We start from the raw sequence: 26,248 nt of genomic DNA, 5'->3' as shown, positions 1-26,248 counted from the left end.
GACCATGATTCCCTGTAGTCAGGATGACTAGGGTTCACATTAATATAAACCTCACGCAAAAGGGAAGGTGTCCACAAATGTTTTCACCAGGGTCTGAAATCTTTAAAAAATTTTATTATTGTTGTGTTAGGGGTGCACTGTGACATTTACAAAAGTTCTTACAATATTAATGAAATATTAATGGCCCATAGATGAGGTCCCTGCCATTAGGAGGCTTACATTCCAGTGCAAAGTGGACAATAAACATTTAAATAAGCAAGGTAATTCCAGAGAGTGGCAAGTGACCTGAAGAAAGTAAAAAACTGATTTGACAGAGCCTGGTGACTACTTGTGACAGGATAGTCACTAACACCTCTTTTGACGATGATTAGTTGCAAGTTGAATCATGAGGATCGAATGGTGCTTCAAATACTGATCGCTTCTAGTTTGGGACAAAGCTTCCAAGTTTAAATTCTCTCCTCCTTGTAAAGTTGTTCAGGAACACAAACAGGCCTTGCATGCCAGTGTCTCCCCCACGGTTCTGCCATCTGTGCCCTGTCTGGTGACACACATTCTGAGTGCACTCTGAAAGAGCAGGTGCATGTCTGGCTGGCTCCTGTGTTCCCAGCCCTAGTGTAACGCCTCACAGTTTGTAAACAGTCATGAAATGAATGAGTGAATGAATGCAGGAATATCTAAACCTGAACTCACCTGCCATCCTTCTCTAAACCATTCTTCTGTGTTCTGTACCTTAGTGAGTGCAAATGAGACCTTTACCAACCCAGCTAGAACCCTAGGTATTAGTTTTGACACTCCCTCCCTCTTCCAGCCCAAGCAGTCAAGGAGTCCTGCTGATTCTCTTGTGCTCTGGTGTGAGTTTTTGTCTTCCCATGTTCTCTTATGTATTCACAGCTCTCCCAACAGCTGAATGCTCCATATTCTAGCCAGACAGATCAATGAAAGACAGGAATAGCAAAGCTCTCTTACGTAACATACTCCAGTGGCTGTTCACACCATCCTAACTTGGGGTGGAACGAGGCTTGGTGCAGTTAGGTGCCAGGTGCCTCCCTAGCCTTGGCTCTCTCACTTGCATCCTAACCTGGATTGTCCAAGGGCTGACCCAGCTGGTGTTCAGTGGACTGTGGAGCTAAGGTGCAGCTGGGAAATGAGCACCCCTCCTCCACCATCACTGGGCAGGGATGAGCCTGTAGGAGGAAGAAAACGGAGGCAGGTGTTGAGGCCCCTTCTTGTGGAGACTTCTGTCTCAAAACTAGGTCCTTCTCCCCGGCACCAGATTAGAAAGGTTGGTAAGGTCCTTCTGCCACGCCAACTATAAAGCACCAGTTCTTTTTATTTTCTTTTCTTTTATTATTCATAGGTGCATACAAGGCTTGGGTCATTTCTCCCCCCTGCCCCCGCCCCCTCCCTTACCACCCACTCCACCCCCTCCCTCTCCCCCCCCAATACCCAGCAGAAACTATTTTGCCCTTATCTCTAATTTTGTTGTAGAGAGAGTACAAGCAATAATAGGAAGGAACAAGGGGTTTTGCTGGTTGAGATAAGGATAGCTATACAGGGCATTGACTCACATTGATTTCCTGTGCGTGGGTGTTACCTTCTAGGTTAATTCTTTTTGATCTCACCTTTTCTCTAGTACCTGGTCCCCTTTTCCTATTGGCCTCAGTTGCTTTTAAGGTATCTGCTTTAGTTTCTCTGCGTTGAGGGCAACAAATGCTAGCTAATTTTTTAGGTGTCTTACCTATCCTCACCCCTCCCTTGTGAAAGCACCAGTTCTTGCCAGGATACGGAAGCAAGGGTATTCCAGGAAGCTTAGGCCATAAAATGTGAATTGGGTCCCCAACAAGCAATTCCATGGACATAAGGGGACCCGTGAAGCTAGAAGGCATGTGTCAGGAGGGGAAGACTGGTGCCAGTCTCCTGGCTTCAAGGTGGAGGTGTGTGGAAGATCCAGACTGGCTGTACTTTAGATATCTCCATTTGCAAGCAACTTGCCTTGCCTCCTGCTTCCACCCATTCCACCCAGCTGTTATCTTGCACAGCAGCTACTCCCTACTGCCCCACACCCACCCCTCCTCACAGATGCCTTCATTTTGGAATAGACCCTAGACCCTAGACTAAAGCCCCAATGGAGCCATGCTGGGGGTGCTGCATGCTCAGAGTCAGGGGAGGCTGAGGGACTGGACATGCCCTTTGGAGACAGGAGGGGGCAGGTGTCCAGTGGGAAGCAGCGCCCTCCTGTGTTCAGAGGAGAATAAAGCAATCACGTTTCAGAGGCCACTCACATTGGAGAAGATTGATCTGCCCTTCTGATGTGTTGTTTCCATGGAAGCAGGGCTTAACCTTTTAGATGAAGATTATAAAGCTACCTAATTCATTTAAAATTAGGCTTCAAGCGTCTCAGTACTTAATGCTCAAGTGTTTCTGTGGGACTTGCTATAGCCATTGATCTGACTGCCAGACAGTGTGTGACTTCACAGCATTTGAAGACTCTCATGCCAGTAGCAATTTCAGTTGTTTTATTTTTAAAAATTAACTTCATAAGGAGATATAACTTCTGAGGAAGATCACCAGAGTATTCATAAATACCTTTTAATTAATGAGTTGCATTGAATTCATAAACACAAGAAGCCTGGCGCATAGGCAGGACACATGCACATTCAATTAAAGTAATTTATTGTATTCTTCCAGAACGGACATAAAGAGCATCTTGGGAGTTGATATCACAACACAATGTTATACACCATCTTCACAACTAGCCTTGCATTGAGTTCTTTTTTTTAAAGAACACAGTAATTTAAAAAAATCTAAATATTTACATATTAATAAAACATATATACAGAAGATTGAGACACATTATCCATTGACATGGAATTTCTTTTTGCTAAGAAAGCCTATAAAAAGGATTTCTGAACAAAGTTTGAACAGTAGTCACAGTAAGTTAACACAAATGCAATTTTAATTTACAAAATATGATTTTACTGCTGCAGATTTTGATATGTATTTCCAACTTGTAAATCCACTACACATATCTGAGAGTTGAACAATCCCTATCACTCCTCAAGTACTGAAAACTCCAAGTGATAACCAAATCTTGGAAGGAAGGAAGTGCTTTTGAAGGTTCATGGTGCATATTTACCAGAAGTCTGGTTTTAAGTAAATGTTTCTACCTTTACTAGCAACATATTAATCACAGTTTAATGGAGTGAAAGGGCACTAATTAATCTTTTCTAGTCCCTCGAGGAACATTTCATTCTGGGAGGCAGAAGACAATTTTTAAAGCATATGCTGCAGAAAAACAAAAGCCCTGGTTTGCACAGAAAAGTTCATCAGACCATCTGATAAAACAAAGGGACTGGTTTCAGGAAAGGGATTGCTTACTGGCTGGCAATGGAAAAGGCAAACTAAAATATATGACAGAAATAATTACTCTGAACCTACCTTGTAGCTTCAAAAGGAAATAAAAGACATGTATATATGAGATGTAACACATCTCATCCACAGCCACATCTAAAACCATGTTTTTGTCACATTACAGGGATATTGTGCATCACCTTCAGCTATTAGCTGGTCTTGGTGCAATACTGTCCTTCCCGTTTCTAGGTTTAGCATTTCAGTGCATGTGACACAGTACCTTGGACAGGGTAGGTAAGGATCTCTGAGTTCCATGTCTAGCTGGCTGCTGAATAGTCACCTGGCTCTGGACAACACTTACCCCACTCCTGGTTCCCTCACTTGCTAGTGAACGGTGAGGCTGACAGTAGCGGCTGGCTCAAACAGGTAGATTAACTCAGTGCTACTGCTATCAGTGTAGCTGTTTTTTAACCCTGGAGTTTGGTGCATCTATAGTCAAATTTCTTTTATGCCAATTTTTGACCTTTGGGTCAAGTAACAAGGCTTTAAAGTGACTTCCTTTACATAACAAATGAGAAGGAAATGTATTGTTGCTAAATAAATGGTATTTCCAATTATTTTGTTAGAGAAAGAAATCTGGAGGTAACTAATTCTGGAAAACAAATACCCACATAGCAGGCTATCTCCTTAAAAATAAATCCAGATTTTTCTTATGTTGGTTTTATATACTGTGGAGGGCAAGTATACTAGGAGCCAAATAAACTACAGAATACTAAGCATGTCCACTTGTGGTCTGTCACCACACAACGTCAAAACTGCAGTTCACTCCATTAAAAGCATCTGCTTAAATGTTTTTTGGGTATCTAGCAGGTATCTGGTTACTTTGAGTTTTTCGCCTTTTATTTATTTATTTTTGTCACAGTGTCACAACTCAAAGGTTTTTCTTTTCTAAGAATTCATACATCATTTGCACTTATTCAGATCCAAATGGCTGTTTCTGGGTGCACTGACATCATAAATCATTTAGTTTAATAGGTCAGGCTATCCTGTCTCTCAAAACAACTGTTCTTCTACACTTGAAAGGTCTAATTAATTTTGGCATTCACAACCATTGTTTTAGACCTGGAAAGAGCCATTCTCCTTTATATGCAGCTAGGCAATTTATATTAAAATAAATATGTTTCAAAACTCTGTATATTCACATAATTCAGGTTATTAATGAACAAAACAAGGAGAGACTGGCCTCTTTATGATGGACAATGAATTAATTAATGCTGGCCCTTTAGAGGGTAACAAACCAACTCTACAAACAATTTAAAAAAATCTGGTACCAAAGTAGAGGTGTGATTATCACATATTACGAAGGAACAATATGGAACTATTCAAACATGACAGGTAAGCTTCACAGAACACCCCCACTTTGCAGGAACCTGAAACGCTATGTGGATCTTTGAGGAGACGCAAATGGAAGAGTTAGGTACGGTAATGACCAAGGTCACTAAAATGACATCCAGGTAATGAACCTGGCTCTCTGTCCTCCGTGCTTTCTCCCCTGGTGTCAGATATGTTACCTACAACAGAGACACACAGTGAAGGGGATCCATTCCTCCATGGGGGAGTTGTACATATGACCACATGGCTGGAGCCAGGTGCTCTGGACAAGTCCCTCTCATTCGCTGGGAGGTGCCTGTGCTGTGGAGTTAAGTTGCTGAGTTTTTAGCCAAGGCTTTAGTTGTGCTAAATGAGCTACTTCAGGAATTAGAAACTTGTAATGATTTTGTTTTAAAGGAAAGCTGAGGAATATGTGTTACTATCAGGGTATGTACACATAACATCCAGTAATAGAAAAGAGCTAAATAAAACAGGATTTACCTGGAAAACAGAATACTGCGCAGCTAATAATGCATATGAAAATTTGTAATAATATGGAAAAATGTTTCTTAATAAAACCCCAAGACTGCAGGAAACAAAACTTTTGTGTATTTGATCTCCATTATATAAACAAAATAAATATAGAGAAAAAGCCGGGGAGGTAATGTTAATTTTAAATATTTTCCTTACACTTTAAAAAAAAGTATGTAAAAAAATGCCAATTTGTAACATAAATTGCTAAGCCCAGATGTATATTTTCCTATTTCAAGTTCGGAATCCCAATTTTAAATTTTAGAAAGTACTGTCTTACTTCATGATTTCTGTGCTTTTTTTTTTTAAACTGCCAATTGGTCCCAAATCCTGGGAGGTTTTTCTTCCTTGTCCAGCACTCTCTCCATGTCTGTGTGGAAGCATTTTAAGTAGCCATTTTCACCTCTCACTCTGGTCTGATGGCAGGCGTTTTACACCAGACCCCAACACCAGACTGGTGGTCAGGAGTAGCTCAAAAGATTCAGTGAATGGGATGAAGTGGGAATAAATCAAGTAAATCAAGACAGTAACATTTCTTCACTATACAATCTGTATTCATTTTTGTTAAAATCAGACAAATAGAGGTTATTTAAATGCAGTAGATGGAAACAAATTTCATTTGGCTGCCTGACTGTAACCCTACCATGGTTACTTCCTGGTCACAGCAACAATTAAGGATTCCTCCCCACCTACCCCACAAAATTGGAAGGAGAAAAAAAAGACCTCAAAAGGCAATAAAGGCAATGTTGAATCATTAAAAAGGACAAAATGTGGCTAGCTCGGGTAAATAAGAAAGTGAAGGTCTTTAACAGAGCCCTCAGTGGCTCCCATGGTTCTGCCCAGTGAGGCTGAGTCAGAGGATGCAGTCCATGGAATTCACCACTTGGACCCTCATATTAGGACACATGTAAGGAGTATTAGCATTGCATTCAAAGCCACCAGACTGGGGTTTTACTTCAGAGAGGCAATCAAAACACATGCTAGACTCTCCAGATTATTTAATTTTATTACTATGAATCTGAGCACCAATCTGTGACGTCTTTTCCCCTTTTCTAAAATACTAAAGCTTCTTATTTATTATGCTGTTGAGTAATTTGTATTGATAGCTGTCAGTAGTCTAGTGAAAAGATCTGCAGGAGTGTTCTGCTGCAACTTTCTTCATTATGCCCTCATAGCCTTGGGCAAACCTTGAGAAAGGGCTTGACTAAATGAGCTTTAACTTCTGTGAACTTTGGGTACACTGACAATGAACATTATAACTGTGAAGACTGAGAATGGAAATGGAATCCTAAAGGGATTGGTACATCCATCATCTCATAGGATCTTTAAGAAACATGCACAGAAAAGCTGGCTTTGGCTTAGGTACAAGAAAGGTCTATGGTGTAATGGCTGGGAGTCCAGGGGCCTGGGTTCCGGTCAGGCCATCAACCAGCTGTGAGACCTTGGGAGTCATTTAATGTTTCTGGGCCTCAGGCTTTTTTTCCTGTAAAATAAAAGGACTGGATAAAAAGAAAGGTTTGGGCTAGATGATCTCTCAAGTTCCTTCTCATTCTCAGATTCCTTGAAAATTTTCCCAGTTCTGTGAGACTGTTCTAGTAATCCCTGTGCCCTTTTTTGTTATTTGGACATCTCTGCTTCTATCTTTAGATAGTTAAATGCAAAGGTTTTATTTCAAGGGGCATGGTCTTTAGATAATAAAAGAGAAGCCCATTGTGTCATATGACATACAGGACAAGTGGTGCAGATGTCCGGGGGGCAGTGGGAGAGGGGCACCCTGGGAGACACAACAGAAAAGCATGAGATTCCTCCCAGGGACCCTGAAATGCACCAGGTTGTTATTATGATTAGTATGTTCTGCGCCTTCTGGGAATGGACTGGGGCTCAGAAGAATAAGGCCGATCTGAACTGTCCTGATAATTAGAGAATGTTGGATTGGGAAGGAACGACAGAGATCACATATTTCAATTCTCTTCATTCACAAATGTGGAAACAGCTACACAAGAGAAATCCCTGTTACATAATGGCTATGTATGGTGAAAACCGGATGCAGGCAGATCCTTTTTGCATCATGTGGCTTGTTTCAGTTATTTGTCCATTGATCTGTTGCTTAGCTACTCCATACAGAGAAGGCAATGCATCATTTACGAGGCTGGGTCTTCTCGTTACTCTGAAGTTCGTTAACATGTGCCCATCCTTCACTTATGAACTCTGCTTTAGTAGCCTCCTTGAGATATGTGCTATCAATGAACATGTGACCACTAGGAACACTACTAACAGTCCTCTATACAGACTAGATACTCCACTAGTGTGTATTGAATTTAATTAAAATCTTACCCCATGCCAAAGCTAGAGGAAAAAATATTAGTTGAGCTTTTTCAGTTAGAGCTTTCTTTAGGGTATCTGTATTTTGTGGACAAAATCTTCAGATATTCTTTTGAGAGCAGTCAATAAAGGGTCCTGAGACCAAGGGAGTGAATAAACTGACAAACAGATCATTTATCAGATACCTGTCCCTCTGGATCTCAGGCATCAACTGATACTTAGGCAGGAAGCCAGGATCAGAAATATTACTTCAGAGTCAGAATCATGACTGTGGCTTAACACAATTGTGTGCAGCAAAATGCTCCAATGCACTGTTGCATTCAGCTGATCTGGCTCAAATATCAGGAGTGTGTCACACTGGATGAACTGGCTTATTCAATCATACAATTAAAGCCCAGTAGTTACGGGATGTCTGTTGTATGAAGAACATTGATGGATTGCCTCTCAAAGGCCTTTTGGAGAAGGTGAAAGAAGACAAAACAGACATAAATTTGGCCACACAGAACTGGCGATCCCTGGTCTAAAGTGAAATTTCATTTCATATTAAAGTATTTTTTAGTATCTAAAGGTTTGGTAAGGCAAAGTGTTGTGATACTAATTTCTTAGGATTTGCATTTCTGAGATTTTTATGAACATGAAACAGTGTGAGAAAAATGCTGCTTTGCATGCTTTTTATATTCAATGTGAAAAACTTTTCTGAACCTTGGGCCTTGACAAGCCTTGAATGCTAGGGCTTTGGCCTGGTACAGAAGCAGCTTGCTCAAGCATCCACATCTCTAATGTAAAATCATTTTCAATGCAAATATTTTCATGTGCTGTATTTTCCAGCGGGTGATGAAAATGTAAATGTGTTTTACCTGTTGGTGGTAGAGAAATGCCGTCCAGTCTTTCATCACCGTCAGCTACCTCTGCTGGTTACAAACATAAAACACAAATCTCATTAGTTTCAGAGAGCACATTCATTTTGCTGAATATAGTAACACAATTAAAATAACTCCAGCATACATGGCAGTTTGTACCCTTCTTTTCCCTGCTTGCTTCAGCTGGTACATATGGATTTTTAGCATCATTATTTAAATAAATTGTTTTGATGATGATGATGGAAAACCAGCTTCCTGCAATAAAATTTAAAAAAATCTTCTGAATATTATTCTGCCAATCACTGGTGATTTCAGTTCATTTCCACTTATTTACATGGACTTAAACATATACAACCAGCATTGGGGTGGACTGTTTAAACGTGTCACTAGAAGCACATGGGTCAGTGAATTCCTGTGGTAGAACTACTCGTTACCTCCAAAACCACTCCTGTTGACAGCCTTAGGAAATCCTGACAAGAAACCTTCTTTGGAAATGCCTGGAAATTCAGGTCCTCGAACTGCCAGTCTAACCCTGCCGTGCATCAGTCACGGAGAGTCATGGAGAAGAAACACACGTTTCTTCAAAAGAGCCTACATTTCTGTGATTTGAAATGCAAACCTTATTCTTCTCTGATGTATATTTCCATCTCCTTTAGAGTTTTGAAAAAGGAGATCCTTGAGTCACAAAAAAGCCTTTCACTAAATGCAAACAGAAGAGGCCCAAAAGTCTCTTGAGAGCTGGAAGACATGTCAGTCTTCCCTAACTTGCTAGGGACAGAGGGAGCACTTGCTCTGGTGGCTGGGAATAATCTCAGTGGCACCCGCTATGTCCCCGGGTTATGGTCTTCTCAGCTGTTCCCTGGGGGCTGCACCTGTCCATGGGAGGCCAGGCACTGGCATTGTGTCGTAGTGCTGAGTTGGTGGAAAGTAAAAGCACTACTATGTTCTCATTGTCATTGCTGGTGCTTTCAACCCCATCAGGGTTTAAACACAACTAGAAATGTTTCAAGATTTCCATTCCAGTTCACCCTCTAACATCTTGTCCTCAGATGGGTACATCTGGCATTAGTGAAACACCTATTGTCTGCTGGCCTGTCAATTTCACCACAAAGAGAAAATGTGGAGAAGAGATGGCACAGTCAAGGTAAGTGTTGGGTGGAGTAGAGTAGAAATCACCAAAAATTATGTCGATGAGTATTTAATAGCATAAAAATATGCAAGTCAAACGAGAATACATGGCATGGTTAGATTTTATAAACTGATTTAAAGAAAAAAACAATACATACTAAAATTCTCTCTGGATAAAAAGCTTCTAAGTTTGGTTCTCTGGGTTTTAAAATTATTTCATGTATTAAAAACAATAAAAACATATGTCATTTTGTATTTAGAAGACATTATTTTCTTCTAATTGGTTTGAATGGATTAAAAAAGGTAAATGAGCTACACAGTTCTCTGACTAGGATTTAAAGAGTAAATAATTTAAATAATAATAACAATGATAGCCATCACAATTTATTAAATGCTTAACACTTACTAAGCACTTTATATGCAGTATGTTATTATTTAATCCATAGAAAACCCTATAGAATAGGTCTATTGTTATACACATTGTATGTGTGTGTGTGTGTGTGTGTGTGTGTGTGTGTGTGTGTGTGTGTGTGTGTGTGTGATGATGCTGGGGGTTGAACTCAGGGCTAGCTACACAGGCACTCTATCACTCAAGCCACTCTGTCAGCTCTTTAGCACTGGCTATTTTTGAGTTAGGGTCTTGCTTTATGCTCAGGCTGGCCTGGACTGAAATCTTCCTCTTTGTGCTTCCTTGCATAGCTATAGCATCAGGCCCATGCTACCAGGTCCAGCTATTGGCTGAGTTGGGATCTCCTGAACTTTTTACCTGGAACCATGATCCTTCTGATCTCAGTCTCCCACATAGCTAGGATTATATGTGTGAGTTACTATACCCAGCTTGTTATGCTAATTTTAACACATGGGAAACAGAGGTAAAGACATAACAGCTAGTAAGCAATGGTGTCAAGGATCTGAATGTGCTTAAAGTCCAGGCCCTTAGTCTCTTTGCTACTAACAGTCCAAACAAATCATATGCAGATCTTCAAAGATCAGTTCATTTTATACTTTAGCAACATTCTCTGCACACATAATTGGTTTTCATTTCATTCTAACAAAATTCAATTTGGGGTATAAGGTGATCTTAACTTTGTAATTCAGCTATTCTTACTTTTTATAAACACATCTATATAATTATGTGTTTTTGTCAGAACAGAATATATACAACAAAAATGTATGTAAATTTTATATATAAATTAGAATGTACTAGCTCCATTAACATAGGCCAAGCATCATGGATAAAGGACATCAATGTGTTGCTTAAACTTAATTACAACATCTGTCTGTAACAGCAAGTTTACCATCTTTCTTCCCTGGTGACACTCGTGTTGTAAAATTTGGAAAAGACTGAGCAAGTCCAGTGAAAGTTTAATAGTGGTGGCAGCTTTACTTTTGGATCTAACACAAATAATAAACTGTATTTCAGCTGAAGAAGTGGTCTAATGAAAATGATAAAAATCCATACCAGGAAAGGAATCACTCTAGTTACAGGAAAAAATTATTATATATGATGTGAGCTCCAAATGCATTTCTATTTGGATTTGCATAATGATCTTTCCAATGGTGTGGGCCCTTTTTCTCCTAGAGGCAGTGAAGACTTCTTTAAGTGGTTAGTTGGTTAGCTCTGCCCCTAGGGTAGGGTCAGAGTTTGTTCCTAATTCTAGGAACTGAGCCAAATACGATAAATAAGGCTGAGGTTGAGGAATATCTATGACACATTGTTTGTATTATCGTTTACATGGATAATAATCAAGACAAAAAAGCACAAGTGCTTGATCCAGGCTTCTTGGTCCCTTTCAGGAAATATGAGGGGCTCTAGTTTCAATTTGTTTTTGTGCTGATGGAGAATGGGGTGTAACAAACCGAGAGACAAACTGTTCTTGGCAGGTCCTGGCTGGTGTGCTATATGTCAGGGGGGCTCTGTCTTACAGACATCTTCCACTTCTCAGTCACTAATAGAACCTACTCAAAACACATCACAAATACCCAGTCAGAGTACCTAAACCTGGTGGTCAAAAGTTAAAATGTCCTAAGTCAAATATCATGATGCCTGCAGAACAGGACTGGACAATGTGCTGAGCTCCTCAGTAAAGAGCTCTCAGAGCAAGGGTGGAGGTGCAGGCTACAGTTTGGGGAAACAGACAAATGTGGGGGACAATGAGCATTTAAGATGTGAATTACTAACAGAAATGCTGTGATGGTTAGGACATGCTCACTGGCCAGTGTGTCTGTGGTACTGTGGAGGTGCATCCTTATGTGCACAGGTGTGTTGGCTGGAGAGAAGGGGAAGGGAAGAGACACCAGGACTTATCATGGTCTCAGCATCTGACAAGAGAAGGAAAAACAGGACTGATCATGTATAACATGGGGAGCATGGCACAGGACCTGAAGAATGAAATTTAAACTGCACGTCCTATTTTTTATCCTGGGGCCCAACAAGGTACCTCCCTACTTTTTATGACTTCTACCTTCAAACTTTTTCTTAAAAATTTCAAGTCCTTTTAGGGACTTTTAATCACTCTTCTTAGTGAGAAGCACACACTCTGGAACACAAAAGCCTCTTCTGCTTTCTCAGGTGGTCAGAAGCCCTGCAATTGGGAACATCCATAGTTTAGGCTCATCAGTTCCTACTTCCTCCCCGCTCCCAGGGAGCTCCAAGTATTTCTCACATTTCCCCAACTGCTCCCACCAGTGCTGTGAAGTAGGAAGGAGCAGTCACACACACAGTAACCGGCTACCTGCCTTAGATTAGTATAAAGTTGGTGGCAGTCAGTACTCTTGGGTCTGGGAGCCTAAGGGACAGATGAATAAGTCAGTATCCCATCCCCCATGGAGAGCACTATGGCCCTGCACCCTGAGAAGGAGATACATGGCCTCATAAATCTGCCATGCGGTTGATAGATAGGATGTTCTCAGGTAGTTTTCCCCCAGTAAGGGGTAAACAGACCAGCTCATCGAGCAGAGCTCGTGTGCGTGAATCCATGGCCAATGGAAAGAACCCACCTAACCCTTACCCTAACCCAGAGTTAAAGTGTTCATGAAAAGCCCCAGCCTTCACCTCTGCAGGGAGCTACCAATTTTCCAGGCTCCCTGTCTGTCTTTAGGGGCAGCTTTTCCTTTCTAATAAATCCTACTTTGTGTGCTGACCTTGTTATCTCATGAGTCAATCCGCTGCCCTACAAGCCAATTCTTTGGCCTATGGCAGCAAGAACTCTTGACACCAGCCTGCAACATTTCTGGTGACCACATGAAGGGACACCTCTCCTGGACCAAGCCTGGTATGACTGAGCACCAAACCAGCAGGAGTTTGCCTAAGGTGTGATCGTGAGCCTCTGGCACTGTGCTGGATACTCCTACTGGGGGAAATCCCCTGCTAAGGACTAGCCAAAAGCAGACTTCCTTGTGCTGCTCCCCCTGTCTCTCTGTCTCTCTCTGTCTCTGTCTCTCTCTCTCTCTCTCTCTCTCTCTCTGTTCCTGTCTTCCTGAGGGACTTTCCGGTCAGGTCATGGTATCTGACCAACAGCTCCTAACCAACTTTGGCCTCACGGTGATTCCAGCTCTGGGGGTACTCTCTGCTCCCTCCCTGCAAGTTGAGACTGAGCCCGGGGGTTGATTCTGGTACGCCTTATGCTACGTTGGAGAAGGACTGTTTGGTTTTGGCACCTGTTGGTACCTCTTCTGCCAGAGGCAGTGACCCTGAGAGTGGAGATTTTGTGTGGCTGACAGTGTTCCAGTACCACTTAGTGGGAATGACCTGAAAGCAAACCTAATGCTTAATCCCTCAAGCATGTGTCATGTCTCTTGGTTCTGTTCCCCACCCCTCACCTGGGATGTCAGGTCACCCTTTCTGTTCCTACCAGAAATGGTGAACATACTTTTACTCACATGCTCCCTCCCCAGTCCTGCTGCCTGTTTGTCTCGTCCACCTTCCCCTCCCTGTGTTTACTGGGACCCTAGCCTCCCATGGGAAACTTGTACCCATAGTTTCTTATGACTTTCTTGAGTTACTCCCACACCTCGTTTGTCATGCTCCTTGGTCCACACCAGTTCTGAGTCAGCTGCTGGGTGCCAGCCAAGGCAAGGGTACCGCATGGAACCATGGCCTAGGGAGCGGACCTGGCAGGGGTGAGGACTGATGTAGGAACCATGCGCCACAGGCATGCTTAAACCCCATCCCCTGGGGCAGCACCCACCACAGCTATGGCAATCCATGGAAGATCCCAGCTGGCGTCCAGAGTCACCTTTGCTGCCATCAGCTGTGCAGTGGCAACTGACCATGACCCACCGCCACTCTCCCAAAAAGAGACAAGAGGGGAAATGAACACATGTATCTACACATGGGAGAAGTGGTGGAGGTGAGGTGAGGGCTAACACGGGCCTCCATGCCACACATGCGCCCTAACTCTCCGCCCCCCTCCCCTCCGGCAAGGGGAGGAGGGAAAGTGAATGTGTGCACTGGGACACTGGCCCATCCTGCTGGGCTCCCCAGGTGCAGCAGCGCTGTCCGCAGTAGATAAGACAATCCATAGGAAAGGCCCAGCTTGCATACAGAATCGCTGCCACTGCTGTCCACGCACGTCAACGATCACGACCAGCTGCCACTCCCCCAAAAAGGGATGAGAGGGGAAATGAGTGTGTGTGCAAGCGTGTGCACACAGCAGGAGGAGCAGCAGGCAGTAGGGGTGGGCCTGGACAGAGGGCCAGTGACTCACCCAGCCAAGGTGCATGCCCAGCCAATTGCCCAGCCCTTCTTCATGCCTGAGTCTGACCAACCCAGCCTTTAGAGCAAATTCTTATCCCAAAGTTACAGTCCCCAAGATGTGCTAATGTAATCTTCCAAGAACAGCCAAAAAATGGGCCTTGCCATGGTTTCTGGACCTCTCATTTAAATTTCCTACACTTTCGGCCTCAGCATAAAAACAATTTCCTTCAAATATTGACACTAGTTGTCTCTTTGTGGCACTGTGATTGCCCTGGGACTCCCTCTGAGTTCCCTTCTCTAACTTTACAGGCACTTCTCCAGGTGATTCATCCCTTTGTTAAAGAGGTAGCCTTCCATTTGGCTGGCCTACTTTTGGTGATGTAAGGCTAAAAGGCAGGATCCTAGAGGTTTTCACTGAGTTGGTAGGGTGGCCCAATCTGGCCAGTCACTACATTTTCTTTGGTCCTGGCCACAGACGGCAGAAGGAAATCATGAGACAGGGATGTCTGCTCTTGTCAGGCCAATCTCCACTCAGGATGCCAAAAAGAGGGGAACTGATTCAATCTTTTTTGTTGTTCTTCTAGATGGGACCTGCCTCCTCCAGTCTTTGGCCTTAGTATCCAAGTGATCTCTGCTGGCCTGTCTACTGAAATGTTGGAAGGACCTTGACCCTAATAATCTCAAGAAAAAAAACCCTCATCTTTCTTTGAGGCCTGGCCCCAATATCCCTTGGGTGGCCAAGAGAAGTGGTCTTCAGAGGGCTCCTTAACTTATAATATCATATTCCAACTACATCTTTTCTGTAAGAGAGGAAAAGTGGACTGAGGTCCCCTATATACAGCTTTTCTTTTATCTCCAGGACCACCCAGAATGGCTCTATAATTGCTATCTAGATACTCAAACACTGGCCGTTCTTTGTAAGCCACAGGATAAACATGGGGAAGGAGGACCAGAAGAAGCCCCTTACCAGTGACAAGACCCCTGTCCCTACTGCTCCCTCTACTGCTCCACCCCGTTCCACCTTCTGAGCCACCCCAATATTCGGAACCTTCTAATGGATGTTTCCCCCTTCAATAGGCAGTGGTAGGAAGAGGGCGAGTCTACGTCCCCTTCCAGTTATCAGATCTAAGGGAGATTATAAAGGACTTGGGTAGCTATACTGACACCCCAGATCAATATATCAGGGCCTTTATTTCTGTGATCCAAACCTTTGAATTGGAATGGAAGGATATCATGCTTCTCCTGGACCAGACTCTTTCCTCTTTAGGGCTGAAAAGGGCTAAAGTTAAACCTCTAAACTATTCCCAGGTGACTGTCCCCCAGTAACTCCCCCTTACCTTTCTGCAGTGTCTTAAGAACACCATCCTAAAACACACCACAGTGGACCCAGAGTCACAGGTGGGAGAGGTTCTCCTCAAGGATAAATTTCCAAAAAAAACCTCCAAAAGTCTGTGGCTAAAGAAAACAGTCATTGGCCAACTAATATAACTAGCCATGCCTGTATACTATAACTGGGACCCCAGTAAAATGAGGAAAAAAAGGACTAAAAACCACCATGACCTAATTGCAGCTCTCAGGGAGTGCCCCACCTGACAGGGCCCTACATCCTGAGTTTGCTACCATTGTGGACAGGAAGGGCACTTCTGCAGAGAATGCCCAAAAGGAGGACAGCCTGGGTGACAGCCCCAGCCCCCACCGGGAGCCTGCCCCTCTGCAAAGGTAACCACTGGAGGTCTAAGTGCCCTTGTTCTCCAGGTGAAAGGTGGGGTGCTACCTCCTATGGATTGATAGGCTCCAGTGCCTCCTGTCTAGACTCCTCTTCTTAACATCAATGCTGAGGAGCCTCTGTTAACCATAATAGTAGAGAAATGAAAGGTCATCTTCCTCCTAGACAGTGGAGCCTGTTTCTCTGTTTTACCTTTCTCTCCTGGTCCCCCGTCCAATAACAAGGTTATCGTTCAGGGCATATCTGGCCAGCCCCTAGAGCACTATTTTACTCAGCCTCTGGCCTGCTCTTGGGGACACCTCCACTTCTGTCACTCTTTTCTCATAGTCCCTGAGACTCCAGTGCCCCTGCTGGGATGGGATTTACTATCTCAGCTAAAGGCTCAAATTCTACTCCCCCGTGGGACTATCTCTGCTGCCCCTTCTTCAGGAACAAGCAGATCCCACAGTAAGGACTGATGGAATGACTGTAGAGCAAACAAAAACAGCACTCCCAATTCAAATAAGACTTAAAGTTTCCACATCAAAAACAGTATCCTCTAAAGCCTGAGGGATGATGAGGCCTCTTACCTATCATAAATTCCTTAAAAATGAAACAAGGGCTACTAATCAGTTGCTCCAGGCCCTACAATTCTCCCTATTCTTGCTGTCCAAAAAGGACCAGATAAATGGAGACTTGTTCAAGATCTCTGACTCATCAATAAGACAGTCATTCTCCTCCACCCAATTGTTCCCAATCCTATACTCTATTGGCTCAAATACCCTCAAAAGACCAATATTACTCTGTACTAGACTTAAAGGACGCTTTCTTTTACATTCCTCTACATCCTGACAGTCAGCCTCTGTTTGCCTTTAAAAACCCCACTAACTCCTCACAATAGCTAGCTAGCCAATTTGTGGTCCTTCTGGAACAACATATGGAGCTAGACTCCTTGGGCACTACATCTGGATGGCCCTTTTTATGCTCCTTCTAATATTCCTATTTGGGTCTTTTATAATAAATGCTCTCTCCAGAGTCTTATCTCAACAGGTCCAACAGACCAAATTCCAGCTCTTAGTCAAGGATTACTCACCTCTGCCTACGCATGAGCCCTCCATCTAATTCCATTGGTGGCCTCTGGAGACTACACGGGTCAACCCCTAAGACAAGTACTACCACACCTACCCCCTATTGCCCCATAGTTAGCAAGCAGCAGCTAGATGAGTTATTGCCTCTCTCCCCAACACAGTTGGGTACTTGTCTCGGGGCAGGGGAACTTGTTGGGTCTGGGAACCTAAGGGACAGTTGAATAAGTCAGTATCCCATCCCCCATGGAGAGCACTATGGCCCTGCACCCTGAGAAGGAGATACATGGCCTCATAAATCTGCCATGAGGTTGACAGATAGGATGCTTTCAAGGTTGTTTCCCCCAGTAAGGGGCTCATTGAGCAGAGCCCGTGTGCGTGAATCCATGGCCAATGGAAAGAACCCACCTAACCCTTACCCTAACCCAGAGTTAAAGTGTCCATGAAAAGCCCCAGCCTTTACCTCGGCAGGAAGCTACCTATTTTCCGATCTCCCTGTCTGTTTCTAGAGGCAGCTTTTCCTTTCTCTCTAACAAATCCTACTTTGTATGCTGACCTTGCTGTCTCACAAGTAAATCTGTTGCCTCATGAACCAATTCTTTGGCCTGTGGAGGCAAGAACTCTTGATACCGGCCCGCAACAGTACAAGGGTGTGGGTGGACCAAAGGTTACACTGGTTCTTTACCTTTCCTTTGGGCTTACAGATTCTACACTTAGGCCTCTTCATTATGATGCAGTCTAGATTCCTCTCAAACTTGAATATTAGTGTCTTTGTATTCTGGAGATCAACAATTTCCCCCTGAAAATCAATAGGTAAATGGAAGTTCTTACATAACAGTCAAGATGCCCCAGGTAGAATCTAGGCAAGACTGGCCCAGACACACTGGGGTTAATGCCTGAAATTTGACTTGGGCTATAAAACTGAGGGGATGCAACACCCACACTATGTCAGTGCTTGGGCAGGAGTTTGACTGGGTAAATCTACCTTTCTCCTCTTCTCCCTCTCTACCCTTCTCTTTGCCCTTCTGCCACAGGATGGCTCAGCTCTTATGCCCTCTCCAGCTGCAGTACCTCAACTACAGAAAATTTTTTCCTTTTCATTTCTAACCCAACCCCTTTCAGGAGCCTGAAGCCGGTGGGGGTGGGGGCGGTGGCTAAAGTAGTAAATGGGGGATTTGTGATATAACTCAAGGCAGACACAGGAGACCAATCCTTAGGTGCAAGGGTGAGTCATGCTAGCAGGAGGTGAACTTCCCTTGATATTTTCCAGTTAATTTACCTTGAGTGGGGTCAGGCCACAGGACACTAGGCTCTGAACCTTTGGGGCAGGATGGGAGAAAAGAGGAGACTGGGAAGTGAGTATAACAGTGCTTAGGAGATGGACCAGAAAAGGAGATGAGAGAAAGAGCTGAGGAAGAGGAAGTTAAGGGGGCACTGGGGTCACCACAAACAATGCCAGGAGTCCTCAGAGCTCAGGGACATTGCCACCCATAGGTTTTGAAGGGAATGGGATTAACATCTGAACCTCAAGTAAGGCTTTCACATGATTTTGAATAAACAAGCAATGCCTCTTTGTTGTGGTCTACTGTATCTTCCTTTCTGGAATTACTGATAGTTTCATTGATTCAACAAGTATTTCTTGAGAGTTAGCCCTGTCTCACACACTGCATGTCTCTACTCTGCAGGAGCTCATGGTTCAGTGGAGGAAGCAGGAATGTAACTACTCAGTGGCAGACGATGAAAGTGCTAAGGTTTCCAAAGAAGGCTTTAGATGGGAACCTTTGAGGTGCTTTTGAAAAGTGATGGCATTTCCCTGGCATGAGTGACCAGCCCATTTTAGGAATAGCAAGAAGGCTGGTGTGGCAGGCAGTACCTCAGTTCTGTGACAGAAGATGGGGCTGGTGAGGTGGGCAAGGCTGGACTGGGAAGGATTTACCTGACAAGCATCTGTTAGAGACTGCTATGGTCTGAATGTGTCCCCAGAGTTAATGTGCTGGAGATTTAGAAATGCATCAGTGATGGGAGGTGATTAGGCCATGAGGACACTGCGCTTCTGAATGGACTAATGCTGTAACTGTGGCAGTGAGTTCATTCTTGCGGGAGGGAGTTCCTCAAAAAGGGTGAGTTTGGTCCCTGTTTCTTCCTCTCTCACCCTCTTTTTGCCCTTCTACCATGGGATAATGCAACTCAGTCCTTCAATCTGGAGGTCTTCTAGCCTCCAGAACTGTGACTCAATGAATCTTTGACTCAGTCTGCAGTGTTCTGCTATAGCAGCATAAAATGGACTCAGAGGCAGAGTCTCACACATGTTTTAAAGGTGTCCTCACACATCTCCATAATATCCCAAGTGTGTACCATGTCAGCACCCAAAATCCACCTCCCAAACAGTCTCACACTCCAGCTACAGCACTTCTGAAGACCAGGTGTTATGATGTTGGATCTGGATTTTTTTCATTTATTATTTAATTGACAAATAAAAATTGTATGTATTTATGGTGTATAATAGGATGTTTTGAAACATTTGTGAAAACATTTAGAATGTACTCTCTTGATTTCAAATGTATTATTAACAATTAACACTGATAGTCAGCACATCACATAACAGATCTCTGAACTCCTTGTCTAACTAAAATTTTGTATTCTTTAAGCAACATCTCCCCTAAAATTCCTTCCAACTTGGTTGGTGTGTCTAGTAGGATGATTTTTGTTTTTAAAAAAAACCTTCAGTAACTAGGATTTTCATAGACACGCAGATCCAAATAAACAAAAATCAATAGGCAAATAGAAACAACCACAAAAGAGAGACCTAGTTTTAAACACGAGACACATTAGACCACAAATGACATTAGCAAACTTTTTTGCTAATATTATTCAAAGCAAATGGCCTGACATAATATTTACTCTTTAATCTTATAGTGAGTTTGAAATTTCACTTGAGTAAGACTTTAAGATAGAAGAGCACATTATACACAATATCTCTTTCAAAAGACAGAAGATACCACAATACCCTAGAGAAAAGTACTGTGCTTTATAAAGGCTAAGAGTTCAATAAAGCACTTCTGAGTTACTTTTTAAAAACACATTATTCATACCTGAGCCTCTTTTTAACCTTCTTCTGGCCAGTTTAATTTGATCCTGTAGAATCTGTACCCAGTCTCTTGGGCCAGGAAGTTTATCCACATGGTTAGCAGTACAGTACTTTTCTGTGAAGACTGTAAGAAAATGTGAAATACTGTTAAATACTTTAACAAAATGTGCAGATCTGAATGAGGAATACAGTCCAAGAAGCAAACAAGTCCATTTTAATTTTTTCTTTTTGGTGCTGGAGATGGAACCCAGAACATGCACTGGTGGAGCATGCTAAGCCCGTGCTCCACCAGTAAGCTGGCTACTTGGCCCAAAGTGAACTTCTAAAGAAAGTCAGTTCTGCAGTGCATATCTTCCCTATCTGTGCTATACTCCTGGTAGAGATGGTGATCAGATAGGCCCTGGCCACATATGATGGACTGTGCTTCAAAATGAAACTGGCAGAAATAAGAAATACAAACTTGTTCTCATGGAAACTGCTCTCTCCCTCTCTCTCTCTCTTTTTTTTTTAAACTTGCTTGTATCTGTGTTTGTCTTATAGGCAGAAAAGGAAACACTTCGTATGGATTCAGCAGCCCCAACCATAACAAAGTTCAATGAATATATTAATACTGTTTTTGTTAATTAAAAATCAAATGCAGAATTACACAAAAAGATGATGTTCTTATAGTGATTCCCAAGAACTCAAAACAAATAATAAAGCAGAGTCTTAGTGAAATACTAATACAATCTAGATAGAAATTCTGATTCTACTTCAAGTATTACTAGCTCTGAGAAAAGACCCTATTTAAGCACAAAGAAACTATGGAGAATCACAGGGCAGGACAAATGGGAGGGAGGGGACGACCTCAGGAAAGCTGTGTACAGTGTGTGACTGTGCACAAGGTGCTGGCGCTGACATTTCTGCCTCTTGCTCCACTCCTGAGCACTTCTAGACTTGCCTTTTCAACTTGCTCTTCATAAGGTCAACAGCTAGTCTGCAGTCATATCACACTGCTGTCTTGGTATTTAAAATATTGGTAATTTTAATGTTCTAAAAGGTTTCTTTTAGAAAGAAATGACAAAGAAAAATATTGACAGATTCAACTATATGAAAACTGAAATCTGCATTGAATGAAAAGGAACAGTTCAGTAGAATAACAAAAGCTGGCTGCACTAAGTATGACTGAGAATGTTCAATGCCTCCCACCATATGAAGAATATATTCAAATAAAGGAGCACATTCCAAAGTCCCCACAGATAAATGGATAGAATATATCTGCCATACAACACACCAGGAAAATGTTCAACCAATATGTACATCAAATAACTGTAAAATATACTTTATCTCAACTAAATTAGAAAAATGTTAAAAAAGCTTATATTTGATCATGATAAAATTGGGGAGACCTGGCACATTCAATTGTTACTGCTGGTATAAATTGGCAAAATCCTTTTGGGAAATAAGAGTAATATCTGATGAGAGACAGAAAACTGTTACACCTTTGGACATTAATATTACTTCTAGAAATGTATCCTAAGACATCATATGAAATAAGGAAAAAGCCATACATGTGCTCTTAAATTAAGCAATCTAATTGTTCAGGAAGAAATAAAGGTAGCCATGGCAGGGGGGCTGATTGTGGGGAAAGGCCAGAGTGGAAGTTGGGGGAATCCCACCAGGAAGCTGCAATTATTACCACCCACACTAGTCAAGTATCTGGGCAGAAAACAGGCTTTTTTTTTTTTTTTGGTGGACCATAGGATATGGTAAATACAGAATAAAGGGGAAATTTGTGAGGTAAAAGGTGGACTATCCTAGGTCTGACATGGGGTATTTGTGAAGCACCCACATGGAGATGGCCAGAGAGATTTCAACAGAGAAGTACAGAGAAAGGGGCCAGGCTGGAGACTGGTATAGGAGGCACAAACATACAGCTGTCTCTTGGTGTCCGTGGGTATTGGTTCCAGGACCCTGGGGGATATCAAAATCTTCAGATTCAGATGCTCACCTATCCTACATAAAATAGTGCAGTATTTGCATATAACCTATGAACATCCTATATATACTTTAAGTCATATGTAGATTATGTGTAATACCTAGTACAATGTAAATACAAAAGTTACTGCTATATTGCACTGTTTAGGGAATAATAACAAGAAAAAGCCTGTACATGTTTGGTATAGATACATTTTTTTGGTTGTTGTTGATGACTGAACCCAGAGTCTTTCACCTGCTAAGCATCTGTTTTACCACTGAGCTGTACCCCCAGACCCATATTGTATGGTATTTGGTAGGACTTTTTTTCCTGTAGTTCTGGGATTTTCCCTAACATTTTTACTTTCTGGTTGGATGAATCTGTGGCTACAGAACTCACTGTCGTAGAGGGCTGACTACCTATGTGGCAGTCAAAACAATGAGGAAAAAAAAATCATTAACCAGAGAGAACATACAGGTGAAAGAGCACTTGGCAGAGCATTTGACTATGGAGAACACCAGTGGTCAGGTGGAGAAAATGGAGGAAGAGAAGCCAACTAAGGAGGTCAGGGGTGACTGGCTATACAGCCAACAGGCCCAGAAGGTACAGTCTTCTCAAGAGCAACAAGTGGTTCTAAAAAGAGGTGGAACCAACAGCTTCAAGTACAGAACAGGGGCAGACAAGGAGGTTTACAAGTGTCTACTGAGGGCCATTGAGGGAGTGGGGAGAGTGGTCACATACAACACTCTTGAAATACCTGGATCAAAGGGGAGAAGAGGAGAGGAAGGTTGAGGATAGGTGATCTGAGCATCCTGAGGGAACAGCCAGGATGGCAGGAGAATACAGTTATGAGAGAAAGTAGGGGACGATTCAAGCAACTATCCTGGAGGAACTGGGGGTGCTGGGATCTGAATAGAAATGTAGGGGCTACCCTTGAACAGAAGAGAAGGCGGAGGGAGGGGTACCAGAGATTTATTTAAAAGTGGCTCTAGGCTGGAGGTTCTAGTCTCCTCAGATCCAATGAACTGCAGAGGATGCAGTATATGGGAATGTTTGGAATTGTCTCTGAGAAGGATAGAAAAGCAGCAGACTGAGTAACAGTAAGGCTGCCAAGCAGTAGATGGTGTTAACATTCTACATGGGCAGGCTGTTATTGCCTCCCTTGGCTCCTTGTAGCTTTTTAGGACATGGTTGGCCTGGGCTCAGGATTTTGCTGGACAGTTTCAGCCTATCAGGAACATGAAGCACCGAAGATGTTGGTGTTTAAGATGTCACCTGGAGTGAATCACTTCACTTTTCAATCCTTTCCTACCTTCCGTTCAATCTAGGAAGAAAGTAATGTCAGAAAAAAGCTCCCAGACTTGGAAATATCTACAGAGATCAGGAAATGGAGACAGTAATGGGTTGGCAAGCAGGCCATGGAGCCAGCAGAAGACAGATAGACAAACAGTCCCATGGAGGCGCTGGAATATAAAGCAGAAGTGGCAGAGCAGCTATGTCTAACAGTGGGGGGTGGAAGGCACAACAGATGACATCCTGACATCATGTGGCCAGAGGGTCAGATGGATCTTTGTGTAGGTAGTTGAGTCATCTACAATGTCAACACATTCTGGGAGGGAGAGGAAGACATACAGCTATGAGAAGAGCCTTAATGGAAAAGTTCTATCACAATCTGACCTGAGTAGAGGAAGGGTGGTAGTTAGGAAGCAAAATTGAGTGGGCAAATACCCACCAGGTTGCCTCTAAAGGTTAGGTTACATAGGGCATAGGAAAGCAAGCAGCTCCCACCTACCAGTGATGCAGAAGAAATTCAGTCAACTTTATCTGATGATTATTACATATGGTTTCTACGAAGCATGGTCCAAAAATAATTAAAAAAATAAATTTCAAGAGCAAAATTTTAAATTCCCACACATGCATTCTGTAGCTCAACTGATGTGAGAAACTCTCAGTCAGTCCTACATCATTGTCAGTTGTGTTTAAATTGTTGTGTGACTTGCCAAGTGTTTCCCTGCCCTTAATTTTGTAAAAATATGTCTCCCAAAAAAGCAAATATGCCCAAAGTAAGGCAAAAGTAAACATGCTTAATTTAAGTGATAAAGTGAAATTTTTAGATGTGTTGAAAGGTGGCATGACTTTAGGGGAAGTTGGGCATCGTTGTGGGAAAAAATGAATGAAACATCCACAGTATGGCAATAAGCGCTATGCACCGAGCATGTGCAGTTTTCCCTTAATGGTGGCCTCTTTGGAACTGCAGCTATCAAGCGTCTACTGTATATCTCTGGGGCACAGCTGTACTCTTAAATCTCCTACACCAGGCTCTTCATTTCTTGTCTTCCTAAAAGCACCTGGCACAGTGCTTTGCACTGAATAGAACTCAAGAAATGTGATGTGAGGAATAAACAAACTATTTCCCAGTTTTGTTTCTAATGGAAGCAAATACAGTAGCTCATAAAACTTAAGACTAATTGAGGAAGAATGGCCCATCTGAATTAGTAAGAAGTCTTAATAGAATATAGTTTAAGAAGCAAGGTTTCATTACATTCAAATGCCCACAATAATATTTAGTAATTGGAAAATTTTCAAAAGGTTCCTAAGTTCTATTTTGATAAATAAAAACTTCATATTTAGCACTCTATTTACTATATGACTATGTATACTACAAAAAATGACCGAACACACTGGCTTAGCAGGTAAACATCCTCCCGCGGTAATATTATTTATATAATGAATTTCCATAGCAACCTCTTCTCTTAGACTGTGAAGTGCTTGTATCCAAATGATCGCACATTAGAAAGAAGTGGTTCCAAAATAACAAAGTGGACTTGGTCTGTGCCAACATCCATAATTCCAAACATGGGTGTCGACAGCCATGTTTGGATAACCAGAGGGAAGGCTGTGGAATATTTTCTCCTAGTCCATGAGGGGCTTCAGATCAGACATTTATAATTTAACTTTATGCTCAAGGATTCTGTCACTCGCTAAAAAGGCAACAGTTTCTGCCTATCTCTTCTCCTTCAGTTAAAACTTAAATCTGGTTTCAGTGGACAGAAGCCAGGAAAAGCACTATCTCCTGGGTCTGTGACTGAGACCTTTGAAGGTACAGCACTAGGCTTCTTAAAAAATACCTACACAAAAAAATATTTCCATTGGGCACATTACTGACATTCCAGTTCATGGATTACATCCAAACTCAAAAGAGACTTTTAACTAGAATTTACCTATTGAAGATGAAATTCTATTCTCTCCATTATAATCGCAGATGAGGCCCTAGAACAAGGCCAAAAGACTAGCATTACATTGATGTGTAAACAGTCAATATGTTATGTGAATGGAGGTATGAAATAAGCAGAATATATTTTTGCTATCTGAATTTATAGCTAAAGTTCAAGCTATTATCCTGGTAACAGTTCCATTAGGAGTAATGATGTGAAAAGAGGTATTGCATTAATGCACTGGGCTTCCTACTATGCTAATAGTGGGTCATTAAGAATCATAGTAGGATAATTTGCATTCATCCTTAGAATGCAATAGGTTCTAAAAAGAAATTTCCCTCCTTTCCTCTTTTAATATATTAAGGCGAAGTGAGTACTAATTTTAAATGAGTCCAAATAATCTGAACAAGTGGAATGAGGCCAACAATTAAACTAAATAAGAGTTTAAGCGTCTACTCTGCTTTAATATAATTTGAGGTCCCAAAGCACAGCTAGTATGTTAAGTCACCAGGGAAATGACAAATGTTCGAGTTGATCTGTACATGAATAATGACTTTCCCAGATGCTTGCATTCATCTGAACCATGCCCTTTAATTGTTTATAAATAATGAATAAGCTTGTGGTGGCTGAGCAGATCCTTCCCTAGGAATGCAGCTTTTAATACAATCATCAATGAACATGGTTCTGGGAAGCGTGTCTGACATGCTGAATGTGCCACCCGAGAATGATGTGGACTGGCCATTTTTCCCAAACCACTCCTTGTTCAAGGGACTTTTTTTCTGATTCTCTGTACTGGAAAGTGGACTTTTCAAGGATGTTGCTGTGTCATGCAGATACCTGAATGAGTGGGAAGAGGTTTGCAGAGCTTTAGTTTCACCGGGAAAACCTCGAGGAACTCTGGCCACCAGTGACAGTCACACCTGGGATGACTCAGGT

The 26,248-nt window shown here is 42.4% G+C and overlaps 1 protein-coding gene across 10 annotated transcripts in view; it reads right to left on the bottom strand.

The window, feature by feature from the left end:
* Bend7 (BEN domain containing 7) overlaps positions 1 to 26,248 on the bottom strand; it is a 100,651-nt gene that overhangs the window by 13,593 nt on the left and 60,810 nt on the right. For 2 of the 10 annotated variants that reach the window (XR_012442163.1, XR_012442160.1), the window contains 3 exons: positions 20,145 to 20,264; positions 8,433 to 8,486; positions 967 to 1,184 (listed from right to left, as the gene is read on the bottom strand). Coding sequence is in view for 5 of the 10 variants with exons in the window: in XM_020169231.2 (XP_020024820.1) it covers positions 1,111 to 1,184; positions 8,433 to 8,486; positions 20,145 to 20,264 (248 nt within the window). In the remaining 5 variants the exon portion in view is untranslated. Of the gene's footprint in view, positions 1 to 135; positions 1,185 to 2,573; positions 6,737 to 8,432; positions 8,487 to 20,144; positions 20,265 to 26,248 lie in introns of those variants that run through there. The other 8 variants (XR_012442162.1, XM_020169234.2, XR_012442161.1 and 5 more) reach the window with 7 other exon arrangements.

This window comes from Castor canadensis, chromosome 15, assembly GCF_047511655.1.
Source record: "Castor canadensis chromosome 15, mCasCan1.hap1v2, whole genome shotgun sequence".
Lineage (NCBI taxonomy): Eukaryota > Metazoa > Chordata > Mammalia > Rodentia > Castoridae > Castor > Castor canadensis.
This window is presented reverse-complemented; position numbering and strand designations above follow the sequence as displayed.